The sequence below is a fragment of the Melanotaenia boesemani genome, chromosome 19 (assembly GCF_017639745.1).
Source record: "Melanotaenia boesemani isolate fMelBoe1 chromosome 19, fMelBoe1.pri, whole genome shotgun sequence".
Classification (NCBI taxonomy): Eukaryota; Metazoa; Chordata; class Actinopteri; order Atheriniformes; family Melanotaeniidae; genus Melanotaenia; species Melanotaenia boesemani.
Genome location: NC_055700.1, coordinates 19296284 through 19308338, shown reverse-complemented (window position 1 = coordinate 19308338; position 12055 = coordinate 19296284). Strand labels below are relative to the sequence as shown.

At 38.2% G+C, this 12055-nt stretch overlaps 1 protein-coding gene across 1 annotated transcript in view; it reads right to left on the bottom strand.

The window, feature by feature from the left end:
* Positions 1-12055, bottom strand: part of ank1b (ankyrin 1, erythrocytic b) — a 72673-nt gene that overhangs the window by 31461 nt on the left and 29157 nt on the right. The window contains exons 3-20 of the mRNA XM_041969862.1: positions 8813-8911; positions 8313-8411; positions 7907-8005; positions 6798-6983; positions 6510-6608; positions 6190-6288; positions 5886-5984; positions 5179-5376; positions 4882-4980; positions 4395-4493; positions 3933-4031; positions 2683-2880; positions 2461-2559; positions 2168-2266; positions 1762-1959; positions 829-927; positions 316-414; positions 119-217 (exon numbers count right to left, since the gene is read on the bottom strand). Coding sequence (XP_041825796.1) covers positions 119-217; positions 316-414; positions 829-927; positions 1762-1959; positions 2168-2266; positions 2461-2559; positions 2683-2880; positions 3933-4031; positions 4395-4493; positions 4882-4980; positions 5179-5376; positions 5886-5984; positions 6190-6288; positions 6510-6608; positions 6798-6983; positions 7907-8005; positions 8313-8411; positions 8813-8911 — 2166 coding nt within the window. The remainder of the gene's footprint in view (positions 1-118; positions 218-315; positions 415-828; positions 928-1761; positions 1960-2167; positions 2267-2460; positions 2560-2682; positions 2881-3932; positions 4032-4394; positions 4494-4881; positions 4981-5178; positions 5377-5885; positions 5985-6189; positions 6289-6509; positions 6609-6797; positions 6984-7906; positions 8006-8312; positions 8412-8812; positions 8912-12055) is intronic.

The following is a 12055-nucleotide window of genomic DNA, read 5'->3' as shown; positions in this document are numbered from 1 at the left end:
AGCAACAAGTCTTATTAAAAAAGCCAATTAGTTGTGTTTCATTTGATATTTACTCATCCACACTGCACTAAATATTTAGCAGCTATGGAACCCAGAAAGAGGGACATAGATGTCTCACTGAAGTTATTTCATTGGGCTGCGCTCCATGTTTCAGCAATAGGGTGACGATATCTGTGTGGCCCTGTTGAGCTGCCTGGTGCAGAGGGGTGTAGCCCATCTAGAGGAACAACAACAAGACAGGATGCATAGTCAGACAAAAGAAGAGCGGAAAGAGCAGAGTTTAAAAGAAAGAAAAAAAATTATGAGGAATTTTACCCTCGTCTTTGCATTCACATGAGCCTGCTGCTGCAGAAGGAACTTCACCATCTTGATGTTGCCATAGTGACAGGCCACATGAAGGGGTGTGTAGCCCATCTGAGAAGGTGAAAGAGATTTTATTCTTGTGTAAACATTTGTAAACCCATACAAACATAGGTTTAAAAAGGAAGCAAAATGTAAACACGTGTCATTAAAACTGACATTATTTAGGCATTAATTTAAAATGCTTTACATGCAGTTTTTAAATGACACAGCAAATACAATAAATATGATATTTTCTGCATGTGAAAAGAGAAATGAAACACTTCCATCTGGCTTTTCACTGGACTTCTGTTGGTTTAATGATCATTTGGTAGAAGATTCTGACTTTTTTGACTATCAAATAGCCAAAGAGGTATAGAATAGGACTGTGTTTTTATCTGGAAAGTGAAAGTCAATCTCAAATTTTAACTTATACAAAATATACCTTTCTTTGTTATCCTGTAAACCAGTGGAGGACATGTGACTTACCCGTGATGCAGCGTAAACAGATGCCCCCTGTTTGACCAGTGTGTCAGCGATGCCCACATGACCTTCCTGAGCTACAAGATGCAGAGGCGTCAGTCCATTCTGAAAGAGAGAGAGAGAAAAAAAACAACCATGAAAAATGAAAATTCCTTTAAATTTGAATTAAAAAGAGAAATACTTTCTGCTACTCACAAGAGGAATTGCAGAAAATCCTGCCAAACTCAGGTTTTCTGGGCTGCTGTGGCTAATCTTCTGATAATCCATCTATACTTTCATCCTTATTTATTTATCCATCCTGTAATGTTGTCTTTGATCCTCCTCCCCATCTTATTCATCCATCATTTGTCCCTCTCTCCTACCATCCATACTTCGATCCATCCCTGTTTATTCATTCATGATGTGTTCTTGTCCATCCATCCGTCCGTCCATCTGTCCGCCTGTCCGTCCGTCCGTCCGTCCGTCTGCCTGTCCGTCCGTCCATCCATCCATCCATGTTCCCTACTCTGTCCAATCTTTATCCATTTATCTCATTCCAACCTTGCTAATACTTCTTTCTTGTCCATTCATCCAGTATTCCTCCCCTTTACTGTCCCCTTCAAACCCTTCCTTCTTTTTCAGACCTGGGGGATCTATTGTCAGCTTAGGTCGATGTTCTAGTGACATGAAACCCCCAATCTGAGTCTCCTTCCAAGCCACTAGATGTCCCAAATGAGCAGAACAAGAAAATCTTCTTGCTTTTAAATCATCTTTGTACTATCTAAAACTTTGACCTCTAATTAAACCAGTCATCTTATGTAATGCGTTTCTTGCTTGGAAAACACTACTTATTCTGCTGTTTGAAGGGTACATAGTCCAATAATGTCATAATCATGCTTCTGGTCAATATATACAATTAATCTCTATGGGAATGTAATCTTCACATCTATTCCAGTATACCTTGTTTCCTAGATTTACGTTAGCCTGTTTGGCGATGAGCAGGGCCACTATGTCTGGTCTTCCTTCCTGTGAAGCCAGGTGTAGGGGCGTGATGCCTTGGAGGGATTCAGCGTTCGGCGATGCCCCATTCTGAAGCAGACAGCTTGCCACCTCCATCTGGTTCTGCTTGGCCGCTATATGCAGAGGAGTGTAACCATTCTGTAGAGAAGAAAGAAGGATGTACAGACAAAATGCAGCATGGACATTGCTCCTCTTATTTACTCATGCAACTTAAAAAGCTGTTGTGTGAGAGCACTTGCTACAACAAAAACAGCTGTGTGTAACACTCATTTGTCAGCGATCGGTTTGGTATGTTGTGTCGGCCTGACTGTGTGAGTATGTCCACACGCATATGTGAGCATCTTACTCGGGCAGTGCTGTGTGCAGATCCTCCTTTGCTGACCAGGAGTTTAACAACATCCAGGTTGTTGTGATGGACGGCCACATGAAGGGGTGTCAGACCGTTCTGTTAACCACACACATACATATGAACATATATACACCCACGTATGTACAAAACCACATAGAAACATGTATATATGAGACACATACTGCACTATGACCATCTATAAATCAACTGAAATTAACTCCATGAGGTCAAGCTTTTAGGCTGAACTGCTCCTCACAGTCTTGTGAGTATAGACACACACAATGACTCACCTTCCCTGCTGCATTAGGGTTGGCTCCTCTTTCCAGAAGGAGCTCTGCCACATCCACTTTTCCATATTTAGAAGCTACATGAAGGGGTGTAAAACCTTTCTGCTCAAAAGAAAGAAGAAAAACACAATTATTTGCTACAAGTACAGTACATAAACTGAAAACAGAAACCAAAAAAAAAACAACCAAAAAACAAAAACGATGTAATTTTATAGTCTACTCTGCCTTTGTCATCTTGACTTGTTGTGCTCCAGCATCCAGCAGTATTCGAATGGTGTGGGCATGTCCCTCACGTGCAGCGATGTGTAAGGGTGTGTGACCTGCAGTTGTAGCGGAGTCAGGGTTAGCCTTGTGCTCCAGAAGCAACTTGACGAGCTCCTTGTGGCCCATACGAGCCGCACAGTGTAGGGGCGTCTGGTCATCCTGAGGGGGGACAGAAATAAGTTTCAAATCAAATAACCCAAATAATTAGGAGCCTGGACAAATATGACACTGATATATTTATTATGAGCTTAATGTAGACTTTATGTAATTTCTGTGATCAGCAGGTTGGGAACTATTAGACTTGTCGACAGCCTTTTGTTTTGATGGATAATAACATTTTGTTTTCACAACTTTGATTTTGTTTGTTGGCATCTATGGTACAGCTTTGACTTTTTAAGTCCTACCTGATAGAGAGGAGTTGGAGCAGTGCCTCTATTCTGCAGTGCCTCTCATTTCTTGGGTGCATCCATTTTGGGTCTAATCCTGTTTTCATTATATGTGTTGCTTTGGGGGTCTTATTTCTCGACAATGTGATGTTTCTTTTCATTGCTTTGCAGATAATCTCTAGGTTTATTTGCAGAAACCTGCTGCAGTTTTTATTGAATTGTCAGTGACCTTAAAACCGCTATGAAAAATAAGACTGATATTATTTGGTTTGGAAAATATGATCAGTTAAACAATTCTGCTGACCGTTTGGCTCCATATAGTCACAGTGCTCTCGAATCAACAGATCTGTGCAGCTGTCAAATTAAACTTTGTTCCTACTAACTTTGCTTACTGTTAAAGTTTCAAATGGACTGGGAACATCTTATTTAATATCCACACTCTGTTAAGAAACATTTAACTAAATGGTTAGATTCTCTTGGATGTTCTGAGATACAGACTGAAGCATGGAGGCACTTGAACGTATGCAGATGCCCCAAGTCTATGCACTTCTCAGACTACAGACATACAGTATACAAATCACTATTTAAGACCTACAACTTCTTCTTGGTGAAGAGAGAATGACTTCTAAATTTTTTCTTTCATGTTGAGCTTTTATTCTTATTTATTGTCCCTTTATTCTTATCTATTGCATATCCATTTTACACAATACATCTGATTCAGGTTTTTCTAAATGTGCTTTATGAATAAATTTGACCTTAAGCTAAAATGCGTGAAAACAACATGTGTTTTGCATAATGACAGTGGTAAAACTTCATGACTCATACTTTAGCCTTGGCGTCCACTTGTGCTGCATTCTGTAGAAGGAACTGAGCGACTTCACAGTGCCCTGCTCTGGAGGCCATATGGAGAGGAGTCTCCACTTTCTGATGAAGAAACATCCAGACAGTCAATAACTTAAAGCATGTAACAGTACCTCAACTATATACATGTAAATCAGATTTTTTTCTATTAGCTTATTCATAATGAAAAGTTGCTAAACAGTTTCAATTTCTAAAAAAAAACAAAAAACAAACAAAACAAATCAAACAAAAAAACAAAAACAAAAAAACTAATAAACTACTCACAACCTTTACTATTTACTAATTTAATCTTAACTAATTAACAGCTTCAGAAAAATTGTTTGATAAATTTATTAAATAAATGTATACTAAATAAACTGGCTTTTCAACTTATTAATTGAAACAATCTATTAATTATCGCTTTTAGGACAGAAAAGTGGTTCTCACCACATTGGAAGCATTGGGTGAAGCCCCTCTTTGGAGCAGGTTCTTCACTATGTTAAGATGGCCCATAAATGCTGCTACATGAAGAGGAGTGAGACCAGACTAAACACACAAACAGACAAACAGTCACTAAAACTCACAATCAAAGCCTTACAAAGAAGGAAACAGATCATTCGCTACATTGCTTAGTGAATCATGTTTATTATGGTGTTTGGCCAGCAAATGAAAAAAATATTGTTATGTTTTATTTTACAAAATTAAAATTTAGTTTTAAACCCTTGATATAGACAATGACATCTGATAGGAAAAAAAGTTTTACTATATTAAAATGTAGCCACATTTTCTACACATGCTGCATCTCAAATGTAAAAAAAATGCAAAGAAAAAGTATACTTTATGAGTTCCTCCTGGGTGGAAACTTCCATCTCAGTGTGATTTTTTTTCTTTATTCTACATACAGACTTTTTCCACTGTGGTCACATCATCTCACCTCTGTGACAGCTTCTAATGAAGCCGAGTGCTTTAGCAGCAGGTCCATGGAGCGCATGTGGTTCTTCTTGCAAGCAATGTGAAGAGGTGTGAAGCCATTCTGGGTAATGAGAGAAACAAAGTTTACAGCTAGTTCTGAAGCTTTGTGATGAACATGAACAGAAACTATAGTTAATAAAAGGGTTTGTTGAACTCTCAGCATCTAAAGAAGATGAGGCAAAGCTAAATGCCATGTATTTCTTTTCTCATTGCAAAAAAAAAAGTTGAAAATGTAATCTAACAAAAAAGAGATCCTCACCAGAGCACGAGCATTGGCTTTTGCTCCTTTGTCCAGTAAAACTTTGGCCATGCGATGGTGACCACAGTGGGCTGCTACATGAAGCGGGGTTAGATGATCCAGTGTAATATCGTCAATCTCAGCGTTGTATTGCAGTAGCTGTCGGACACAGTCCATGTGATCCCCCTGAGCTGCCATGTGGATTGGGGACAGACCGTTCTATGGGAAAATTAACAAGATCAGACTAAACAACAGAAAAGGTGGGTAAAGAAGCAGAAAATGAATATATGGACCAGTAAAGAAAGACAGAGGACGTGATATGGAGATGAATTGCACTGTTTTAAAAGAAAAAAAAAAAAAAATACTGTCTATGTATCATGTTATATGAGGCAGAAGGTCAAGAAAAGTGAGTCCAGAGTGGGGACACTCAATACATTGTGCTAAAATTACTTGCATATAATCTTGCAGTGAGAATTTCTGCTGCACAGACACACTGTGATGTAGCTGATGAAGCTTGTGACTATAACATTTTGATTTGATTCAATTTACCTGGGGTGAATGAGCGTTTCAAGTTTAATGCAAGCTGAGAACTAGCTACCATTCACTGACTAACTGGTCACTGTCATGGGATCCATTAAGGATGTCAGGGTCAGAACTCAGGAAACCTCATTGATCAGTGTTTGCATAGAGGTGATAGAGCATAGTACCAGCTTAGTGAGTCCCTCTACCTTGGTTTTAGCCTGGATGGGAGCACCATGTTCCAGCAGGATTTCAATAATGCGGACATGACCATTCCTGGCTGCACAGTGGAGAGGAGTCAGCTCGTCCTAAAAAAGATATGGATAAAAAAAAGAAAGAAAAAGAGACAGTAGAGTGGAAAGTAGTTAAACAGCATTTGATATATCAATTTGTACAACAGCGAGGAACTACTAGTGTTAGTAAATAGTAGGTATTCGGCATGTATCGGATATAAAGCCCCAATCCAGCTTTGCACAGAGCACCACTAAATGATGTCATACTCTTATACGGTACCTTAGTTCTGGCATCTATCTGTGCTCCTCTGTCCAGCAGTAGTCTGACCATCATCACATTGCCCCTTCTTGAGGCTATATGAAGGGGTGTGATGCCATTCTAGAAGAACAGAAGCAATAAATCAGCTCTTCTATCAACCCCCCCCCAAAGAAAAAAAAAATGTATATATATATATATATATATATATATATATATATATATATATATATATATATATATATATGTATACTCCTGCTTATATAAAGTATGCATAAGCACAGAAATAAATAAATAAATCACTGTCCTCTAACATCTTATTCACTCAGCGCAGAAGAACTGACCTTGGGGGTGAAGTTTACATTGGCTCCTCTGTTCAGCAGCAGCTGTGCTACACTCATATTTTCATAGTGAGCTGCAATATGGAGAGGTGTGAAACCAGTCTGCAGGGAAAAGGCAAAATGCACCATCAAACATTAAGAGTCAGACACAGATTGCACAGTTTATTAACTACGTGTTTACTTTGATAATCATGATTGTACACAAACTTTTCTACTATTTTCTGCATTTTGCATTTTGCATTTTTCTGCATGAAGTAAACCATTATGCTAGTAAATCTAGTCTCAGTATACCTTGCTAAGTACGTCAGGGTTAGGGTCATTCTGCAGGAGGACTGCGGCGGTGCGTGTGTCGTCATTGCGTGCGGCGATGTGCAACGCGGGGAGGCGGACCTTGCCCTTCGTACCATAGTTGATGAGCAGTGCCACCACGTTTTCATGGCCCTGCTGGAGGGCCACTGCAAGGGGTGTGAAACCATCCTAATGGAGAAGACATAGTGGTAAAAACAGAAAGTATAGAGAAGAAGAAGTAATTAGGGCATCAATTTCTCAACAATGACCATTTTTTTCTTATTTGTCATGATGATACATTAAAAAAATAACAAAACATGCAGCAGACAAAAGTCTGTGCTCTTGTGGGTTAGAAAAAAAAAAACAGGTAACTTTTTTTCTTTCTAAGTACCCTTTTTACCCTTAAAAAGTAGGGAACTATTGTTGTGGCACTATCATCTGAGAAAGGTTTACAGTTTTTGAATGGTAAGGCATTTGAGCTTTCACAATCAAAATACTGAATTTTGAATGGCATCAATGGCAAGCAAGAACAGAATAAAAATAAGAACAGGAGGCCGACATAATAAAGGATTATAGATGAAGTAGACTAAGCAAAGAACACATTGTGATCATGTAAAAATGTTTCCTTGGAGTGGTTGCAGTCAGAGATGTCATTTCTTCTTGCCTATTTAATCTCTTTTGCAAAATCACAGCCTGCCCTTTTAATTCTTTCAAGAAAGAAATGTCGATAATAAATTTGTCACAAATTAGCCAATAGTAGATGGACAGCTCAAAATGGACTTTGCGTCCTTTAGAGAATTGCTGCCATTAATGTTACTCAGTATTTCAACTGGCAAAATGACAGTTTTGGGAGGTGCAAATAGTATTTATATGTCAAGCAAATAAGATTATCTAACCAGATAAAATACAAAACTAGAAAACTTAACTCATACCCATCCCTCTGATTTCAGTAGATTTGTGTACTTTGTTAAACTCACTTTTGCTATCTGTAAATTAGTTAAAGAAATGAGTTTCTAACAGCACATTCCCTAACATTGGAAGAAACACTGTAGTATTTTTTGGAAAAACTCAGACAAAATAAAATATTAAAGACTGGGTTAGAAAAGACTTACCTCAGTTGGGAGACTCTGATTGGCACCATTCTCGAGCAGGAACTTGACCACCTCTAGATGGTTCTCTTGTGCTGCCATATAGAGCGGACTGAAGCCTTTCTATAAGGGCATATATACAGTATGAACAGTTGCATATGCAGTATGAGAAAACAGACTCCCACATGGACCTCAATTTGTATGACCAGATAAGATGTGAGAAAACAAACACACACTCTTAAGAAGTGTTTTGCATTTACTGTACATTAGAGACTGGAATCTTGTATACTTATAAGGTAGAGAAAACTTCAAGCAGCTGTGTCACATTTGTATTAGAAACACACAAAAAAATTTACCTATGAGCTCACACTAATGCAAACACACTCTTGTTCAAACAGTTTTCACTTAGTCAGAGCTTATGGAGACTCACATGTGACTGGGCATTAACGTTGGCACCATAGTTGACAAGCTCAGCCACCACTTTCTCCTGCCCTGCCAGCGCTGCGATATGGAGAGCTGTGTTCCCTTTCTAGAGGTCACAGAAAAAAAGGAAATTAAAGGAAATGAGAGGACAATTATGGCAGCCTAATGGCCTAGATCTTCACACTTACAGCTCAACACCAAAATATCTCTATGCAAGACAGAAACGTAAGAAGGCGTTTAGCTCATTTACTTCTCAGGAGTCGTATTGAATACCTCCTCCATAAATACAGAGTACAGGTATCACAATGACATTAACATCTTGAATTAATTAAAGTACTGAAAGAGGGTAAAACTGCAAAGCAATACAAGTCAAGTACAAAATAATTTATAGAAGCATTGCACACACATTTCTTGTTATTATTATTATTTTTTTAAATATGAAAGGTACATCACTTTTTGTGGTTAAAGGTTTCTGGGATATATGCTGGTGGAAAGAGAGCAGATTACCTTTGTGGTTGCTTCCAGTTCAATGCCAGCATGTAGCAACTCCAGGACCATTTTGACATGACCTTCTTTAGAGGCCAAATGTAAACCGTTGAGGCCGTTCTGAAATTTAAAACAGAGAACACATTACACTGGGAAAACACATGAAAAAGATTGCTGTTAACTCAATAAATAAATAAGTCATAGCAATTTCTTTGATCATTAGGTGTCTTATCCACAACTCTTGGCATAAAAGCATGTCATTATATTTTAGAAAAGCCACTAGAATCCTCTTCACCAAGAGAAGAGTCATGCTTCTGAGACCATTGCAACATGCCTCCATTTTCTTAAGCTATATGGAACATGAAAGAGCACAGGCGGACGCTTGTGAAATACCTGATGAGCATGAAGAGGGTTGGATTAGTGAGGTTTTCTACATTGTGTCCTTGTGGGAGTCTAGCTATACACTGAATTAGAAACATTCCAGCTGCAGCCTGGATGCTGTAACCGATCTGGCCACAAGGAGTCCCAGTGATCCATTCTGTTTTGCAGACTTCTCATCATGCTGCAGTGTCACTCATTTCAAAGTGGGTAGCACTCTCTCTAACAGCAGGCGCACAGTAATGGGAAACACAGTGTATCACTGACATTCACACACTCTCTTAAAGGTATACACATGTGACTGAAGCAGATACATAGTAAGGCCACATTTGTTTGGTTGTTTTTTTTTAATATACAGCGGGTGCTCTTGTACCCATCCTTGCCTGCAAACACATTTAGGCTTTATATGTACTAAATTTACACAATCACAAAGATTAAAGCACAGCAGTGGAAAGTGGTTACTGTAGATGCCTGAATAAAAATAAGTGGGGATCAGAAGAGGGAAAGATAACTAACAACAGCATAAGGTTTCTGTGTAAATCGAGAACATGTTGTTGGTGTGAATTACATAAATCACAAATAAAATAACACATCTGCCCTTGTGTCAGCTCAGTCAGGGATTCTGCTGCAACCTGTTCTTCTTACCAAGTTGCCAAATACCATCAGTTTAGTCAAAGTCTGGCTTCTCGATGATTTGCGTTGGGTATTATATGACATTGTTGACTTAACGCACTGACCTAAAAAATATTAGACGCCCTCAGCAAAGCAAGCACAGCAAATATCACTGTGGACTGTTAACTTATTAACAAATGACAAGGTCCTCATGTTGTGGCCGGAGGGGAGGTGATGGAAAGTCACAGAACTGACAAACATGACACACGAGTCACGTTTACGAAGCAAGTTCACGTCCTTGTTTTTATTCACCCACTGTTTATTTTGGGTTTCTTTCATGTTTCGCACTTTGGATATTGACGCAGAAATACTCTGCTTCATTACATTTACCTGACAGACTGACAGCTGACGCTACAGGATGCCTTCTGCATTGATTTGTGATGCCAGGGAGGTTCTGATCAACTGCTGTATGTTATGCTTGGCTGAGTGAGAGCTGGAGTCCATTCCTTGGATTTCATCTTCTCTCTTGCATCAGCAAAGCAACACAGATGGGGAGTGTTGTATGTTCATTTCTAATACTCAGACTTCAGTTACTCAGTGGGTACCATACTATTACTTTACAAGCATCTTAAATATAGCAGAATACTAATAAAGATGCATTCAGCCTAATTTGTAGAATTTTGATGCAAAAAGGTGTAACATAACAGACGGCTGGTGATTTAGGGAACTAAAATCCAATATAATCAATTATTCATGTACACTACTTAACACAAAGACAGTGAATAAAGGGTCTAAGAGTTTTAAATGTTTAATTTTCTTTTAAATCTTTCACATACTTTGCTGATTCTGCAAAACATGACTCCATTGAGAATCATGTAAATTTACAGTAGACTGTGGATTCATCTGTAGCCTAATAGACTTCACAGAGGAATTAAATTAAATCCCATTCTGCTTTTAGATTATTTAATAATTATGACCTTTATTTCAAAGGAGCAGCTATTTATTTTCCCATAGTGTGATAAGGAAAAATACTCTGCACTGTTGGAAAAAGTACTTTTTTCTATATCCAATTAAATAACTCTTTTGAGAGTTTGCTTTTCAGATAAAGGTGGTAAATCATCCAGTAGATTGAGGCATTTGCACAGCTTGTTATGAAGATCTTTGTACAGCAGATCAGATGCAGATTAATTACTGTAACTTCTTCACTTATAATTTTCAATAATATTTTATCCATCGTGGTCCTACTATAGTATGGTCTCATGGTCGGGACATAGACTGAATTGTTTCTGTATTTTTCTGATTATCCTACAAAAAGATGCTCCAAAATGGAGAACCAAAGCAGCTCACTTTTATGTATTATGCGAAAAACATGTCCTAAGTATCCAATTTACATAATTTTAGTCTCTTAGTATAATTGCCCAGGTCAAGGTTTTCAGAAATAATGATGCACAGTATACCAGCAGTGTTAGGTGAGTAGAATTAGGCAAATGTCATAATTTGGCCAAAATATGACTCAGGCTATGAAGTTAACAATAAGGCACTTTCAGCTTTTGCATTCCACTTCCCTCAGTGCTTGAGACTTCACTTGTGCTTTATTGCTTTCATTAAAGGCATTTAAACAAGAATAAAGCTTTCTTTAAAATCTCACTGTTGATGGTGTGTGGAAGGGAAAACCACTTCATGAAGTCAGAAATGCTGTCTGTAAACCTATGAGGCAGGATTGTGTTACAGCAGTATGCTGAGCAGGAATAAAAGACAAAATCAGTACCAGCCTTCATCATTATAAACAAGAAGAAATTTGGAACCAACAGACTTCTTTGTGTCTGGATGCAGATCTTTATGGAGCTAGGAGAACCTTTCGGAAAGACATATGTTGCACATCCATTGGAGCTGTAATTCACCGATCAAGACCAATGTGGTGGATAGCCAACTGAGAGTTAACCAAAAAGGATAATATGAAATGAATGAAACATAACTGGGATATTTTAGTCAATTATTCTAATGAATTACATACAAAACACAACTTGAACGTGGTTTTGTCTATGTGGAGAATTACAAATAAAAAAGGACAAACGTTACCAATCAAAACGCTTCACTTTTCTCTCTGGAAAAGAACTGTATTAATTTCTCAAGGGAAGCATTAACAGCTTTAGCCAAAAAGTGTTTGTGCCTTGGCCTGAAGCTAATATCCGCTGGAGTTCAACAGTGCTCTTTTACTTTCAAAAGGTCTGGAGTGTTTTATTGCTTCAGTCCCTTCCTTGACTTGTTATATGT